The following is an 18,495-nucleotide window of genomic DNA, read 5'->3' on the forward strand; positions in this document are numbered from 1 at the left end:
ACGGGGATTAACACGAAGCAGTGTGAACGGAGTTTGATTTGAGGTAGTGTGAACGAAGTTGGATTCAAGTCAGTATGAACGGGGTTTAATTCGAGGCAGTGTGAACGAGAACAAGGCGAGGCTATGCATTAGGGCATTTTGGGGTGGGGGGGGGGGACAGGGCACAGGGCACAGGGGTGGTGCAGTCTGAGGAAGCATTTGTATTGTAGCATTGGAGCTCGGAACACAGTACGAGCAGAAGCGCAGGAGGAGCTATGGCGACCGACACCGGCTTGGAGTCTCTCATCGATCGTATGTGCCCCATCCCCACCCCCTTCCCCCCTTCACTACCGCCAATCTCTCCCCCTTTTGCGATCCAGCTTTCGTTGCCGATCGTACACTGCTGTGTCTTACATGGCTCGGCCAGGGCTTAGGGTTTTTCGTTCCCTTTCTCGACATCTCCTTTCGGAAGTGGTCGATTCTAGCTTCTTAACTACCTGAAGACATAGCCGGGGCTTGATATCGTTATTTACTGTGGATCAGGGTGTGGGACGTTTAATAACTCGGCTGCATTGCGGGTGTGAGCGATTGTTGTCTTGTGCAAAATTTTGGATTTTATTAGGTGTCTTATTTTTCTTGGTGTCCTTTACTGTACGGCATTCTGTTTGTAATGATGAAACTTGTAATTTTTTTTATGCATCGAAAACATTGGCGGGAACGTGTACGAGCAATCTGTTTCGAAATGATCGTTCTCAGATGTCCTCTAAATTCATAAATGTATGTTCTTTAATTAAATTTTCGCTGATTAATGGGGTGAGTGTCTGTGCCATTTTCATAACAATCTGTCTTTATTGACATGAATTTCGGGACAGACGTAGAACAGGCGGATCAAGAATGTTTACCCAGAATTTTTACCAAATGACTAGTGGCTAATCAAGTGCGTTCACATATTGAGTTTCTGTCGTGGTTTCTCGAAGAGGTCTAATTTTGTTTCTGTGCTTTTGGTGGATACTGCAGAGACCATTTCCGTGATAACCAATGATGGGCGCAATATCGTGGTATTCATCTTTCTTTTGAGTTCCCTACACTAGAAATCGCAGTTCGGTACTTCCATCCCTAGCTTGCAGGGTCTTCATAACGCGCGCGCGCGCGCGCGCGCACACCCACACACACGCAGACACATACACCACCCCTCTTTTATTTTATTTTATTTTTTTGGTTGATGTTGTGGTATGCATAAATATAATTCTGCCGTTAACCTTTTCTTTATTGTACAGGGTGTGTTGAAAGGTTTTGATCAGGCTACAAACCTGATATTGGATGAATCACATGAGCGTGTGTATTCTACTAAGGTATATCCGATTGGTGTAATCCTACGAATCCTATATTTTTACGGTTGTATTTGCTGCCGTAGCATGGCGAATTTGAAGCTTGACCAACGGGCTGGGTTAGTCGTGTCTTTTCTTAGTAATGGTAGCATCCATGTTTTAAGGTTGTTTTGTTCGATACAGGCTGGTGTGGAGCAGGTTGTGTTGGGTTTGCACATCATCCGAGGAGATAACATGTAAGTGCCTTTTGTGGACCCATTTTATTGTGTGATGGTTTGTGGTATGCTCATTGTCAACACTGTATGTTCTGAAAAGACTCGCTGTTCTCATCCAATGGGTGAATTATCGTTTAGTCTTCATCACGTATGGTTTGGAATGGGTTGGTTGTTATAGAGGAGTGGTCGGCGAATTGGATGAAGAGCTTGACTCTAACCTCGATTTGAGCGCACTCCGAGCACATCCGCTGAAAGCTGTGCAGCACTAGGACATTCTTAGCACTCAAGGTATGGTGTCTGCTTATGTCTGCCTGCAAATGTTTAGAAGATGTGGACCACTCCGTTTTATAACTCTGGTCTTTCGATTACTTTTTTGATATGAATTAATTACCTACTTCTCGTTTTCCCATTCCGTAATGGCATGTGTTTCAATGTTGAATTTGGTATGTTTTCTGATCTTTTATTTTTCAGGAAGTGATTGAGGAAGTCAACGCGGATTTGGGACATGCTGGAAGGGAGGGCCATGTGCATCCAAAGAATATCTTTTTAAATATCTTAGTTCACCTAGCACATATATCTGATACTTGGTTGTCGGTGTCGTTGAAATACGTCGATGACGCAGATAGGTATTATGCTCAGCAGGATAATTTTGAGGGTTGGAGAAAGCCAGGTGCCGCTTTAGCATTGTAGCATCACAAGAGCGTTGGCTTTCCCCTATGGGTAGATTTGGAATGTATCATTTGAAGTCGGATTAGACCAAAGTTTGTACACTGAAGTCATTGGCATGTTTTGTGAGTAAATGCTCTACTTTTTGTTTCAGCTGTCGCTTGTTGATCTCTTCATTATTTAGAGCTTATGATGCATCAGTAATGCAGCCAGTGTAAATTTGTGTATCTCTGCGTGCACAAAGGAGTGTCAGTCGTACTACTTTTTGTGGTTAGTCAAATTGAAGTCGATGGTTTAAATTGCTCGAACTCCAGTCCTTACGAAGTTGATTTGGCCTTATTGCAATCTTGTCTGAAACCACCCATCTGTGAAATCCCTATCAACAGAGACATCGATGAGTCGTTCTAAAAGGACCATACTGTTTCCAGTTAAATATTACTGATTAAGTTATGTTCGGCAACTTAGGTATGTTTTCCTTTAATCTGCTGCGCGTCCAGGTTTCTCTGACGAGGCATGCTCGAGATACAGACATGTGGCATCTTCAATTTACAAATATGTGTTCAGATTTATGCACAGGTATAGAAACAGGGAACGCTCAAGCAATGAATTGAAAGCAAGGGGAAGTATACGTGGTTCTGAAGCGAACATAGTTTTTTCGATAGGGTTGGAAGAGACCAGTTCTTGTCCACAACCGCTTTTCTAAATTTTCGTTTACCTTCAGGGCAAACACTAGACGAAGCGTGGATGAACTTAAAATCAGCTTGAAACAGTTCTTTGTCAACGCATGTCATGGCCACTTGCCCCGGTTATGCCAGCAAGATGATACTTGAATCAGGTATTGTGACCAGGGTGCTGGATTCGACTAGCTCAAGAGATGGGCCCTGTGACCACCATCACAAAAATGTATACTCAAGTAGTCTGTGGCCTACCAGAAAGGCCACTCGTTGGACAAATCCTTTTTTACACTGCACGTAGTGAATCTTTCAATAGCCGTGACTTTTGCCGCTTGGCAAGCGGCGTGGGGACTGAGGCTTTTTAGGAGAGGGTGCGCATTACCATGCATCCTTGCAAGAATGACACAAAAAGATGGCACAGAGAAAAGCATGTTGTGTTTCTAGCTCGGTTAAGTTTCCTGGATTGTTTTATTTTATATTATTTTGTAATACGATTGTTGGCACAGGCTATGGCAATGGAGGGTGAAGCAGTGGATGAAGAGATTTGACCATTGACAGCGACCTTGTCACAAGGAAATCCTCGCATTCTTGTTGGAGTTAAGTTTCAGGCACGACTTTCTACTACGCGCAATGCAGTCATATCATGAGTAACTAAGTTGCCTTGCTGTGAGTAGGTGTTGAATGTGGACCTCGGTTTGCACTGTAGCTCTATGTCAACTTCGGTTTCTAAGTGATTGACTTGAATTTGCCCTGCATTATTATGATTTCTTGCTGCTCTCCACGGCAATCACAATTGCGCCATGCAGATTGATGTAATGACTGAATGATTTAAATTTATTTTGCATTACTGTGTGTGCCTGTTACTCTCTACTGTGACCCAGTTGTTCACGTCCTCGTACAGGAAAGCGTTTATACAATTGACTTCAATGTTCTTCCGCAACAGAATGTTATGTATTCTTTTTGTTTGACGACTGTATCCGTGTTGTAGTGGTGATGTTATCCGCATGATCTGTATTACGCTTTCTTATTAGTATACTGAAGCTTCAATACGGATCACATGCATTGTGTTTTTCTTTTCTTGTAATGCAACTTCTTCCTAGATCACCTTTACGGAACCTTCGTTCCCAAGTACATGATTTGTGTGTTGTTATTTTCGTTGTTTAAGGTACTTGGTAGATAAGTTGTACCTTTCCAACCCCAACATTCAGTTCTACCCCAAGTTCATGTGACTAATTTGCCTGCATCAACGTTCATATATCATCGCAAGCCCTAATTTTGAGCCTACAGGTATATGTTTCTATTCACGATAACATTGTATCAACACGTCAAGGAACAACTGTGTTTGCGATTCAACCTGCACATTCTTGACGGTTACATTCTATGCATGGAAGGGAAACTGTACATTTTCTAAGTTCTTGTCCTTCCACACCCATGCTTGTAAATCCTCATAGCCCTTGTTCGTCACCTACTAGAATGCAAAATGAAAAAGGGGACTTCTCACAAATGCTGGTGGACTTTTAAATTCACATTTAAAAATTTTAGGAAAAAAAATATTTTTCTAATTTTTCATAAAATCCAAATGACTAAACTACCAAAACGAATGCTGACAATGGCATGAGAATATGTATGCCTGAAGGCAAAGCGTGATAAGTCGCGAACAGTTGAGCTCAAGTACAAAAAGTGCTGAACATTGACTGAAAACATTACAAGTAACATATACATCAACAAGGTGCACAGGGAAAACGGATCCCAACAATCAATTTTAGGAAGAAACCAATTCCATTCTTCCACCACCTTCCGGTGCCTTCCGTACACTGATGCGCTGGTCAAGGAACAATGATGCAATTCCAAAAGAACCCAAATGAACCTTAGAGGTTACTATTCGATAAAACCAGAAATGTACAACTTGACAATACCCTTCCATCATCTGCTTCATTTGAGTTACCTCTCGTGGCATTTCAGAAACATTTTCATGAAGTTTATAATCAACTAGACTACTCTGATCTACCACGCCATGAGAGGAGCTGACGTCGTTCATCCTGGTATCTTCCGATAGTTGCAGACAGGCAATCATCTCCAAGATGACTGCACACATTCAAAAATATCAGAGGTAGAAACACACACAAGAATAGCAGTACATAAATGGCCACTGAAAGCGGCCACCTTAACAAATGAGAGATAAAAGGATACGTTAACTTGCGTGCAGTAAGAGGCATCCAGTCGCGAAAGATGAAGGCATTAGATGGAGGCCTGAGAGAGAGCACCACATCCACAGAAATCAAGTGTGGTCGTTTGAGTCGCTTCCATTTCGAGTGTCACCAAATGCGGACATATTTCTAGGTTCAGAGCCACCAATCCCACCTGCAACAGAAAATGACATCTAGCAAAAGTGACACAAGTGCCAGTTGTGTGTTTTGAATAAGCATTTTGAAAGTTTGTGGATAGTGGAGCTTGATCATTTTATTAGCATCGGCTCTATTGGTTCTTTGCAGTGGTTTAAATTGTCGGTAATTTAGAGGGGATCAAGATATTTTTTCCAATGTTATTAATGGTAAGATGCAAGCCGAGGAAGACAAAAAAAAAAAAAAAAAAAAAAAAAAGAAAAAAAAAAGAAGTTGTTGCTTGCACCCTTTGTCATGCATTACGATATCATGGGAAAGTCGAGGGTGAAAGTGTGCTAAATGTCCTTCTCGGTTTTCTTTGAACATGTAGTCGGTGCAACGATTCTGCAGGAAAGAATCGAGGCATGTGGTTATCATCTTTGAATGTACGAGAGAACGTTGTGACGCCGGTGTTGGAGGGCGAACGAGCTTCCAGATGTGGCGAGGAGCCGTGCATCTGAATATCAGATGTTTTAAAAATCATACTAGTCCCAACCAACTTTCTACTATAAATCACATTACTCCTGTGCTGTCATATATTGGACTCCACGGATCCATCGAAGGTTGTGAAAGAAAATCTAAAAAACAAGACGAACACTGCTGGAGTTGATTCGATTCTGAGACAGGACAATTCACAGAGCATGTTTTTGAGGGTGTAACTCGGATTCTTGTTGTCAAACAGTTCCGCACTCACCCTCTCGCCCACCACGAAAATACAGGCGCCAAGAGTTAAACACAGCACGGAGTGCCTATCACGGGCCCCGCATTTGCAAATCTTACATGGACGGTCATGCAGAAAGTTTTCACACTGGCCGAATTTCCAAACATGATAGTGGCGAAGGGTCCAGGAGGGGAGAAGAGAAGTGGGGAAAGTAAACAATAAAAGTAAGAGCTGGGCTTGATCAAGAAATATGGGTGCCAATTTTTGCTATCGATAGCAAAATGCAAAACCAAAGAGCTCAACAAGGAAAGGAACTGATTTGCTGCGAGAGAAAACACATCTTTTTACGACCAGCCAAGCACGCTTACGAGGTCTATGAGGAGTATCGATGATTCAGAAGATCGGCGGACGATCAGGAGATCGATGTTGACTCCAGGGCAGCAGTGTCAGGGAGCTCATTTGACAGGAGGCATTTTTTTTCGGGAGCAAGCTTTTTTCTGGCGCTACTACGGATGTTCTCATTGGATCAGCATCGAATCCATACATTGCTCAATTTGATCTGAGTATATGTTGTGATCTGAGTCCTTGATCTGAACGCCGATTGCTGTTCCGTCTATTGCTCTCCAAAGCCTCGAAAGGATTTTGTACGAGTGCCCAATACAAGTTATTAATATCACTTCCTTAACGATGTCCAAAGTGGCGTGGTCTGTTTGTTGTAAGAAATTTGAAGGAGGGCTTTGTATTGTTGATCTTGAACAAGCCACCGAAGCACTCTTGTCCATATGGGTGTTGGTGGCATTTCAACCAATTCAAGCAAATATTGAACAATTTATTAAATTCAAATTGATAAACACTAAAACTTAAGTTTATGGGACTAGGATTCCACATCTGCTGTAGTCACTCATTCCAAATCATAAATGGAGTGTGGGATTTAAAATGTAGAATATAGATGAAAAAGTATGGACACATATGTATATGTTTTTTCCACACAACCCCCTACTTTCTTTCACAACATGTGGAATTGTTTCTTATGGTCAAACCTATAATTTTGTTTAATTGAAATCCATCTATAATCCCATCAAGTTGCAATTCTCTACTCAATCAATCTTCATTGTGTTGAAAATATCTTTAAAGGGACTATGAATTATCTTATTGTGAATGAAGCAATATCTACATATCACATTTCTTTGTTTTATAGCTTTATGTGGGATTTTTTTCTACATTTATTTTTTAACTTCTTAGAAAGACACTCTTTTCAAGGATAATACCTTTCCAAAACTCTAGGATTGGATTGAATTATGTGAATTAAGTTTAGATCATGTGGTATTTCAACTCACTTATGATTGACAACTCACGATCTTCTGTATCATTGATACTCCTCATAGACTCCATTAGCATGCATGGCTGGTCATAAAAGATGTGTTTTCTCTTGCAACAAATCAATTCTTTTCAAAATTTGGAAAATAGCATGTTTAGATGCTCTTATGATTGACAAATAGCATGTTTAGATGATGTGGTATTTCAACTCTCTTTGGAATATGTTGGCATTTAAGGAAACTATTGGTTTTTTATAACTTACATCTTTCAAACAAAAATAAATAAATAGACATTTGATCTAGAATATTCCATTGTGGTGATATTTTTTTTACTCAAACAATCTTTAGAAGACAAAAAGAATAAATTTATTTTCTTTGGTCTTGACTTTTCATTTAATTAGATAGATACTTAGTCCAACCTTTGTTCTTGTAAAGAAACTATATGTTAATTGGACTTATATGGCACAAAAGAATAGAAATAATACATAGAGAGGAAAAAATAAGTTCTAATATTCATATTTATTGTGCTATTTTTCAATCATAAATGCATAAAATATTTTCAATAGAGTTTGGAATTGTTATTAAGCTTGCTATATGTAGGATTAGACTACCTCTCTTTTATAATAAATTAACATCCAATCTTTATAATTAGAATCTTTAAAAATCTGTTATTTAAAAAATAAGATGTTTTTGATAAACCTATTCTCTCTAGATTCAAATATTTTTGCAAGATTGGTCTTTGTCTATGGACTATATGAATTTAGAGAAATAAATTTGTCTTTGAAAATAAAGTTTGGTATATATTCCAAACGAGAAGCATAGTTTAGAAAAGTCTAATCAAATACAAATAATTTTATTGAAAATTTATCAAAAATAAATTAGCAAAGCATTTGCAACATGAAGCTTCTCTTTTTTAAAAATGAGATTAATAGATGGCAAACATATACTTAGCACCAAAAAATAAAATTAATTTAAATAGAATTCCAAAATATATCAATGCGGTGTGATCATATACAAAAATATAAACAAGCTTGCTTTGATCACTATTTCATGATACTTGCTACAAAGGCATATTCTTAGCTCTACCTTTGGATATAAGGAAAAATATCTAAAGGCATGGCTAAGAATACTTCATATTAAAAGATCTTAAAAAACATTCATTAATATAAAAAAAATTATAAAGACATCATAGAGCTCAACAAGGTGTTATTATTATTTTTTATTCTACCATATAATCAACTATTTTAAGCAACTATAACAACATAAAATTTTAGAATAACAAGTAATTAAATATAAAAGTAATTAGAATATATTAGATGAAAATTTTTAAAGAAAACTATTGCTATTATGGAAAGTATAATATTATCACAAAGAAGGAAAATAAATAAATCATTGGTGTCATTTTTCTAAGTTTTAAAATTTTATATAATAAAATAAAACTTACATTTTGGTCCACAATTATCTTAAACTACAAAAAGATAGCATGTTGGTACAAAGAGGTTAATAGTTCAAATCACAATTAAGAATTCTCTTAAGTGATGTTAACAGTTGCTAGCATAGAAAAAAATGACTATCTAATGTTTAAAAAACAAAAAATAAAACCACATAAACAATAAAACTCACATTTCATAGTCTCTTCGTGGAACATGTGGTTCTAAAGCCCCTTCACATGAACAAAGAAGCTCATTATTAGTCAGAAACGTGTACATGAAACATTAGTTTTAATGCATATCTTCCCCTTCTCACAGCCCTTCGATCCAGAAGAAAAGATGGATCGTTGTTGAGCCCTGCAAAAGCAACGGTAAGAGAAACAAGACAATGACAATTTGTTGCAATGCCGGGTCATAGACAAGTTATAAGCAGTCATAGTGTGCGGAAATGGAGGGGGGGATGCACTGTCACCACTACCGACCTTCATAGAGAAAGCAACAAGACTCCTACGTGGAAGTCATACGTGGCAGAAGAGGTGATGAGCTGGAACGGCACGTCAGCACGTCTAGTAACAGTAGGAACATTCGGAACATTAGGGCTGCATCTGGCACTTGCAGTGACTCACACTTCCTTCATATGCCCACTCCAAAGCCTAGCTTTCTCCCAACTCGCGTCTTGCGGCTGCATTGCTCGTCGTGTTCGTGAATCATGAGGGCCAAGGTACCTGCTGCCTGTCTTTCTCCTTGATACCGTCATGTTTGTGTCCCAAGCTGTTTATTTAGATTTCCTTCCCTGGTGGGTTTTGTGAGTGGTATGATATGTCGGTGGTGGTGTGAGTTGCTATGGTTCCGTTAGGTTTCAGCCTGGTGCAGTTTGTCATGTTCCTTTTTTCTGCCGTTAAGATCTCGGTTCGCTTAGACTATGTTTTACTCTGAGTTCTTACGTGTTACAGAATTGTGCACCGAGTTCTTTGCTAGTTATTAGGTTAGGGTAAGAGTCAGTACGATTGCAAGTGGGTAGTGGTGTGAGTAGTTTCCGAGTGGCTGTCTGTCAAGTTGTGCACTACCGTGCTAACCTTTCCCTTGTGTCATTTGGCAACAGTGGAAGAAAAAACGTATGAGGCGCCTGAAACGCAAGCGCCGAAAGATGAGACAAAGATCCAAGTAGGCGTGTGGTAGTCTGGCTACTGTGCTGGAGGCAGGAAATCACTACACATGTTGGTACGAGTCGCACCGATCGGTTAGATTATCGAAAGCTTAGGATTAATAATCGTAGCACGGTTCATTCGGAGGCAACTGTAGTAATGGAGTTTTCGCTCTGCTAGTATGAGATATGTATGGGGGGGACGCTACGCTTCATGATTAAAAGTGAAACACATTGGTTATGAGATAACGACATGTGTTTGCAGTCTTTTGACACATGCCTAAACTATCTTGTATTTGGGGTGTCCTGCTTGCGTCGTGCACTGCGTCTGTTGAGGAATATTTTTAAGTATGTCTGGAATACTTAGACCAGTGCATTGTGCTGAATGGTACACTTTGATTTTATCATTGATGAAGGGACTTGAGTAAAAACTTTGATTGTTTTCCACTGTATAATACATCTTGTTTGTAACTAAATTAGTTCGAACAGTTATTTTATCCTCTTCCCCCATCAATTTCCCCTGCAAATGCTTTTTTATGTCATCTCTAACATTTAACATCTTATTGAACAACTGCGATTGTTACATACCAATTTCTACTCTGTCCCAACTTATCAATGAACATGTATATATATATATATATATATATGTGTAAATATGTATATAAATATATGTAAAAATAAATACAATGAATGAGAACAAAGTCGCAGCCACCTAACAAATTGTGGGCAAATCCAAACCCTCACCCTAAACTTATAAACATACTGTAAAATTGAGCATCATTCTACTTGTCACTACATTTTAAACCACAAATATCGATAATTTATGCTCCACATACTATTGCCAGTAATCCACTTTTCTTCACCCGGAAAAATGAATTATCTCTTAGACGTAGACAGTAGCAATCTTCTCCGGACAATAAGAAATGTTCTGTAAGAAATCTGTCACGAAAAGCCATAACCTTGTGTCTGATTTAAACATCAAGACCTCATAGAACATATATCACAGTAAATTCCTAGGCGAGTTGCACCGTCCATCTACTCCACAAACCGTATCTCCGTACTTTTCATTACAATGCAGAAAGTATTCAGTGCAGCGAGCATCGCTTCTCCTCGATCAGCCTTCTATAGAAATACTACCCACCTGATCACCTCCATCTTGCGAATAAAGGAATGGCATTGTTTAGACGTCGTTCTAAATTAATTCTAGAAGGATTGAAGTACCGATCTTTCCATAATACGTAACTTGAATCAACCTCGTCACTGAGTAAGACAAAAATGTAGAGAAACTAGCCCAAGAAATCGATTCCTTACAGAACTATGAATACGTTCATGGTAAGCATTACAGTTTTTGTAATAACAACGAAGCTTCGGTAGACATTCATGTGTCAATCTTAACGAAAGCAGATTCTGCAAGATCAATTGCACGAGCAAGCCCAGCAGCCTTGTTCACCGTCTCCTGGTACTCGCTCTCGGGGTCACTATCCGCTACTATTCCAGCACCAGCCTGTGAACAAGAGCACACTACAATTTCAGCGTACAGAAATCATAAGAAAATAGATAACTGGCTTTCAAACTAAGTCTGATACTTATTAAATCAGGATCGTTTAGGATTGCAAAGAAGAGATTAGACCTGTAGGTGGACAACCCATTCTCTGCGGCTATTGGCCTGTTTGTAAGAATACATCGTGTCGTTCCTTTGCGTCGGGAACACCATTGTACGTAGAGCTAATGCAATGTCCATCTGCCCAGTGAAGGAGACGCCGCCAATGCCACCACTGTAAGGGCCTCTTCTAGTTGGCTCTAACTTGTCAATTAGCTCCATCGCCCTTACCTATCACCATGTGTGAAGTCAATTTAGAACTGTTTCCATTTCATTCAAGTTTTTTGGATCGAAAAGACTCAGGAAACGTGCCTACAAGTTTCAGAAACTGTGTTGCATGAAAGGTTAAACGTCCAACATGTGAATTAGAATGGTGACGATATAATTTTTGAAGGATATAACATTAATCACATAATTTCAAAAACACCAGTTCCGCTGCATCAACAATGGCGAAGGGTAGAAAGGACAATTACCTTAGGAGCCCCGCTGACAGTGCCGACTGGCAACGCTGCTCGTAGTGCATCCCAACTAGAAAGCTCGTCCAACAGCTCTCCTGTAACCTGTGCCCTCAAAACATGAATCCCATAATCTACTAGCAAAATGGGTGTTTCAATAAAGAAGGGGTGTCCCAAACCCTTTGATATGCAACAAACCTAATGTGAATTGGAACAATTTGGTCAAAACAAGGACGACAAAGGGAGGTGAATTCGACATTCTCTATTCAAATATCTCTGTAATATCAAGACCAACTATAATGTGAAATGGTGTGGAATGGAAAACAAGAGTTCTCTTGTATAAAACCTCAGTACACTATATCAGGTGTAGGAGGAAACGAAAGCGTCCCAGGCTTGAGTTAGGCTAGGATAGATACCAAGATCACAACTAGCGCTATGAAAAAAACATAACTACAGAAAGTGTCCGCAATCTTCTTGGAGAAGAGGTCCATCTAGGTGTCTGAAGATGACAGATTAATATAAAGATCACAGGGGAGGATCAGTACCGTGGAACTGATGTGCATCACGTGTGAATACCGCTCCACCTCCATCAACTTTTCAACCTTCACCGTACCCGCCTTGGAAACCTGCAAGTTCAACATCCAGGACTATAAATTACCTTTTCCCAGTGCCTGCAACTTCGGAGATTAGACATGGTGCTGACCATGACATTAAACTCGACAACATTCCCACATTTTGAATAGCAAACCTCGTCTTCTCAAACATAACGTCTTTGATATAAATTAGTAAACTGTAAACAAACGGAGTGAGTTATACCATGTCCTCCATCTCCATGGCCATGTATGTACACATTAACAGGCCTCATAGACGTGAACTAAATCCTTGGGAGAAACTTCGAAGGCATGGAGCTTTACCTTTCCAACATCATTGCGACCTAGGTCCACAAGCATGACGTGCTCCGCACATTCCTTCTCATCTGCTAATAAATCCTTCTCCATCGCCATGTCTTCATCTGGCGTCTTCCCTCGCCTGCGTGTTCCTGCTAGTGGCCTGTTCACCACAGTCCTCTGTTTTGCGAAATACCCAGGTAAGAAATACTCATTAACACCTCTAAAGAAACACAAACAGCCGACATATATGAGTCAGAGAAAAATAAGACAAGAATTACTCCAGACACAAGGTAGAAAAACTCCGTAAAAGGAAGCTTGAATACTCTTGGGTTGAGTCACATATGTAAATTACCTCTGCAATGCGGGTAAGTATCTCCGGACTAGAAGCCACCATTATGGCACCCCGTGCCTGCATCAAAGAACATTTCCAATGAAGTTGATAACGCGTCCTAACTGGAAAGAAGGGAGTTTAGGAAGACGTGATCGAAAGCTTCAAAGCAAAAGCAATCCAGAGGATTTTTAAATTATGAAACTAACAATCTCTGCTCTTCTCTTGAGCGACTGCAACAGCTGTAATCACTTCGTCATTTTCTACAGTAAACTTTACTACACTTAATTCACGCTATGTTCCAAGGATGTTAAGAGAGGCAGGTGACACACCTGAAGGTAGATCATGTATGGACTAGGATTTACGATACGCAGAGCCCTGTAAACCTCAAAAGGGTCTGCAAATGTTCGCCTCTCAAACCTCTGGCTCAAGACCAGTTGAAAAATGTCACCTGCCAATATATGCTCCTTCACTTGCAAAATAGAATCCTTAAATTGCTCGGGGGTATAATTTGATTTAGCTGTTCTCTGGCCACATTGTCCAATGGACAATTCCACCGATCCACTTGAAAGTTTGACCCTTGAAACAAGACAGAAAGCGAGTATGTCAAAACTTGAGAAAGTTGCAGTAAACAGGCAAAAAGGACCTTCTAGGACTAGAAAATCCATCTAAACCAAAGACAAAAGAAAACACCATGCGACAGGCAATTCGACTTGATTGTTAAGAAAACTATAGATCTAGAATATTTACGGAGAGGGTCAAAGCTGGTACCCTCCAGGGGTTTGTAGGCGAGCCACCAAAAGCTCAAGTCTTTTACACCCGTCCTCGTAAGCGGACTCAGGGCTATCAAACCGGTCCACATGAACCCAATGTAACACATACACCAACTGTTGCAACCACAATCAGTCCAACCTTTACTAAGTCTTCTGCATTGTGTGAACAATGTACTAGCATAAAAGAACCACAGACACACACAAAAGGCTATATATATATATATATATATATATAAGAGTGAAAAAAGTTGGTAATTTGTTACAGGGACTAAAATAACAAACTCAGGACATAATTGTTCTGATATAGCACTAGGATAACACATGATTTAAAAAGTATACGGGCTAGAATAACACCTTAGTCACATGATCAAAAACCAGTACATCGTTGTAAAGTCCAAGGTGGATGTCAGGTAAACCTCGATCATCATTGGGTGCTGAAGAAAAGGGCAATTTCTTTTTCTCCACATACCTCACAGTGTCATATGAAAAGTACCCCACCCATCCTCCTGCAGCCATGCTCGAAGATATCAACTACAAACTCCCGCTCATGCTATGGAATATGAGAATGTTTAAGAGGAAAGATTACAACTCGGTGCTCAATAAATATCAGAGCACGCAGAAGTATAGTCTCAGTGCTTCTCTACAATGATTTGGTAGGACAATTATATCAAAAAGAAAGAAGAATACGATATGAAGGACGAGTTTATCTTATTTATGTGGTCACATGGTAAAACATCGAAAGACGCGCTAGCAGAGCGTGAACTCGTCAGTGTTGAACCATACCACAGAAGACATCCGGAAGACTGTCAATCTTCACTGGGTTCCACTTTGATGCAATTTCTTGGGGCTCGTTCAGGGGATTGTCAGATTGCTTCTCTATACGGGTACCTTCCTCGTGATTCAATATGATGATGCGATCCTCTTTTCCAATGATCTCCATTGAAGGCTGAGCTCCGACCATGCTGAATCTTCCCTGTCATCAAACCACTCTAATGTCAGGACATCTCGTGCTTATAGGAACACGATTACTTTTTACCTTGTCCATGCATGACTTACTAGTCAATGCTGCTGCAACATGTATAGGACTACAAATTCCTCTTCAAAACCGTAGCCAAACGCTTCGTAAGACTTGCTTTGTTAAGAAGATGACAAAATGTATGGAAACATTATACTTCCCAGGCACTCGACGGTTGTATCCACTTCAGAGGGAATAGACAAGAATGAGATCTTTCTTGAATGCGTACAAATCATGAAATTATAAAATTATGGGCGTGACGAGGTCACAAGTACAAAGCATTAAGAATTGCAGACTATCGGAGTTCGCAACGAATGACCACATTCACAGGCTGATAAATAATTCCAATGAAGAAAGCATCCTCAAGACATCCTCAACTCACCATATTAATGCTTTTCCCATTTTCAACGGACTCAAAGAGAAAGGACGGAGCTTCTCTGTCATCCTCTTTCACTAAGCACCGGTATGCCAATACTGGTGTGAGATGATCAGCGAAAATGCGCCGATACACCGGCACCAGGTTTCCTCGTTGCGCAGCCTCCAGAAATTGAGATCGTCCTGTAATAATTTTAAAAGGTAAATATATCATCTACCTCCAGGAAGTGCGACTTGAAAACGACACCCGGGGAATTTATAACATTTGCACAGACTGCAAATCATTTCTGATGCTCTCATCTAAAATCAGACTTCACAACCCTTAAACCCTAAACCCTGAATCATGAAGTTCAAGCAGAATACAAATATTACCCAGAGTAGACTCTTGGTCTTCAATAGCTGGTGCATCCACCGCTGTTTTTACAGCTCGGCATGAAATAACAGGTTTAAAAGATCCTAGCGAATAACCGCCAATCTGGAACAAGTTCACTTTAAGAATCAACCTCAAATCTCACAACCTTGAGCATTTAAAACAATTCTCATAGTACACTACAAGTTAATGCTGAGGCCGCAGGGCAAACCTGACCAAGTTATCGCAAATTTGGTTCGACATTTGATTGCATAAGAGAACAACGCGACATCACTTTCTACAATTCATGATCTCGATAAATTTCGTCAGTTGCGCAAATTTTGAGTAGAAAGAATGTCAGAAGCAGCAACAAGCGTAATCACCCTGCAGTCCGCCGTGTGTATCCACACCTAACAACATATCCCCTATGCAAAAAGAGATGCAAACGTCGGCAGCTGTCTCTTCACGAACGACTTTTTAGAAAAATTCCACTGAACTGTTATAAAAAATACCATAAGTCCAAACTTTTGAAGGCAAAACCCTCGAGACAAAGTAACACGATTCCAGCAAGGAAAGCATGCGCACAGAGTCAAGGACTCACAGAAGCTCCATTTCCAAACTGCTTCAAATGCCCGCCCTTCTTAGTGTTGGAAAACATGCATTCCTTAGCACTGCTGCTGTGTTGATGTCTCTCTGCCGCTACATGTGTCCCAATCCCTACGCCACTACAGCGCGCAGCACCACGAACAAAAATGCACTCCATCGCCTCCTTCCCTCAGTGCTTACTCGACAGTAAACACAAGTTCACAGAGGCCAACCATGCAGTAGCTGTAATCTACAAGCTCCCTAAAGCCCTGATACCATCTCCCTCGCATCCGAGGAACTGCGATTGGCTGCCAACCAAATGACAGAAGACTTTAATCTCAAACCGCAACCATCACAGAGGGGATCCACAAATCAAAACTGCAATTTCAGTCGCACAAGTGCTACCAATCCAACTGCAATGCCGGACTATGTTAGTCTGGTGGTAAGCCCCTTTGCGGTGCTTTGTTGTGAGATTCTGAGTCTAGGTCACGGCGGATCCACAGTTCTTTTTTCTTTTTTTTTTTTCTTTTTTTTTTTTTTCCTTGAGCTTCTTTTTCTGCTTCTTTTTTTATCCTTTGTATGATTTACAATCTGAGAACGGGAAGCTTCAGTTTCGGTACCACACTTGGACTATGACCTCTTCACGTAGATGTAGAGAACATCAGATTTGCGTTATTTTCTTTTGTTTTTTGCAACCTGGTGCAGTTCATTTGTGGGTCATGACGTTCACTTGAACGGAGAATATCTGGATTGGTATGGTGAAGCTAATAAAATTTAGATATAGTTCATGTGTTGAATTTCGTTTTGAAATGTTGTCCAATTTGTGTGTTTGAGAAAGTTGAAGAAAAGGTCCATGATGGTGTGTTTTAACCAACACGACGAGTATGGTTCAAACACAAACACAAGCATGGTGTATTCAACTGCTACAGAGAAGAAATAAACATTTTGTTAAATAAACTATTTGTCATATTATGTTTATTTTGTTAAATAATTTTGAATATCATATATAAAAAATAGACATTTTGTTAATAGTTTATCATGTATGATATTCCAAAATTAAACTCAAAATTTTAAATTTTAAATTGTAAAATGTTACTTTTAACATGAAATTTTAGTAAAAAAATAAAAGTAAAAAGAAAGAAATAACTAAGATAAAAGAGAAGTTGTCAATGAAGATGAAACTAAATTAAATAAGTTATGTTTTGATACTTAGCATCCAAGGGATTTGGCAACTTAAAAGTAAAAAGTAAGAATGTAAAATATTTTTACAAATCAACTATTTTTTTTAAAAATAACTTCCATTTTTATCAAAGGAGTCAAAATAATAAAAGTTGTTTACATGTGCAAAACATTTAACTTAGAACATATTAAATTCTTAAACATAACTAGTTGTATGCCTATAATAAAACAAATTAGAAGTTGAAGATTAAAATTTGTCACTAACTTGACTTAGATTTTTTTTGTAGAATTCTGATGTGAACTTGTCAAGTTGGATTTATACCAAGTATTTAAGTATCAAATTGAATATGGCTCTAATAATGTGCAAGTGGATTACAAAATTGATCTTAAGTTGTTTATTGATTAAACTCTAAGCCCTAAAACCAAATTGTTGAGATTTTTCAAATCTGTTACAAGATTTATTAAGAGTATACAATATATTGTAGATTGCATCTCTAAATTTAATCAAAATCATCAAAAAAACCTAGATTTAATAAGAAAATTTTAGTAAGTAAGTAAAATAAATAAATAGATATATATAAAAAAAATTATAAGTTTATCATGTAACAAATCTAAGCAAAAAAGGTTTAACAACAACAAAAATCACAACATGCAAGAAATATTGGAAGTTAAGTAGAAAAAATAGAGATGTTATTTTTAGGACAAATATTTCTAAAATTAGAAATTTGAGGTTTTTTATTTGTAGATCAAATATCAAAGGATTTTAGTTGTAATTCACTTATTATATTTTTAGTGACTTTATAGTACATTATAAATACTTATCCATTATAAAAACTAATTAAATTAAATTAATATGTCTATAAATTTTTTTCTTATGTATCATGTGTTTAATAAATTCTAAAAAAAGATCAACTAATTTGACTTCTATTGATTCGTCAATTATATCTCAATGTCACAGACATACGCATGTAAGCCAGTAATTACCTATATAAATAAGTAGAAGTAAGTAGAAGAAGGTAAAAATAAGTTAATTCTATAATATCTTCTATGGAAGCTTTTTAAAAGCTTTATAGACACTGTTTTGACTTTATAGGTGTCTTTAATTGACTTTTTGGATTAAAAACGTAGTCAACAAGTTGGCCATGTGCCACA

The 18,495-nt window shown here is 38.7% G+C and overlaps 2 protein-coding genes and 1 long non-coding RNA gene across 4 annotated transcripts; 2 read left to right on the plus strand and 1 right to left on the minus strand.

The window, feature by feature from the left end:
• Window positions 1-212: 212 nt before the first annotated feature.
• On the plus strand, window positions 213-2,341 carry LOC112282175 (sm-like protein LSM8). 2 transcript variants are annotated; one of them, XM_024519519.3, is made up of 6 exons: window positions 213-291; window positions 997-1,037; window positions 1,257-1,331; window positions 1,491-1,543; window positions 1,701-1,810; window positions 1,994-2,341. In XM_024519519.3, exons 1-5 carry the CDS (start codon window positions 255-257, stop codon window positions 1,789-1,791), a joined length of 297 nt encoding a protein of 98 aa, XP_024375287.1. In that variant the 5' UTR covers window positions 213-254; the 3' UTR covers window positions 1,792-1,810; window positions 1,994-2,341. The 2 variants fall into 2 exon arrangements, with proteins under 2 accessions (XP_024375287.1, XP_024375286.1); XM_024519518.3 differs by having other exon boundaries at window positions 1,257-1,543.
• A 6,946-nt stretch (window positions 2,342-9,287) lies between these two features.
• LOC112282754 (uncharacterized) lies at window positions 9,288-10,043 on the plus strand. Its single transcript, XR_002969961.3, has 2 exons — window positions 9,288-9,371; window positions 9,753-10,043. It is a non-coding gene; the product is annotated as an uncharacterized LOC112282754 (long non-coding RNA).
• Window positions 10,044-10,426: 383 nt separating this feature from the next.
• On the minus strand, window positions 10,427-16,606 carry LOC112282753 (anthranilate synthase alpha subunit 1, chloroplastic). Its single transcript, XM_024520810.3, has 13 exons — window positions 16,181-16,606; window positions 15,603-15,705; window positions 15,238-15,413; window positions 14,624-14,813; window positions 14,195-14,346; window positions 13,839-13,954; window positions 13,400-13,646; window positions 13,092-13,148; window positions 12,764-12,916; window positions 12,395-12,475; window positions 11,868-11,954; window positions 11,425-11,625; window positions 10,427-11,298 (listed from the first exon to the last, which is right to left on the minus strand). Exons 1-13 carry the CDS (start codon window positions 16,340-16,342, stop codon window positions 11,173-11,175), a joined length of 1,851 nt encoding a protein of 616 aa, XP_024376578.1. The 5' UTR covers window positions 16,343-16,606; the 3' UTR covers window positions 10,427-11,172.
• Between the last annotated feature and the right edge of the window lie 1,889 nt (window positions 16,607-18,495).

The sequence above is a fragment of the Physcomitrium patens genome, chromosome 5 (assembly GCF_059467195.1).
Source record: "Physcomitrium patens ecotype Gransden chromosome 5, ASM5946719v1, whole genome shotgun sequence".
NCBI lineage: Eukaryota > Viridiplantae > Streptophyta > Bryopsida > Funariales > Funariaceae > Physcomitrium > Physcomitrium patens.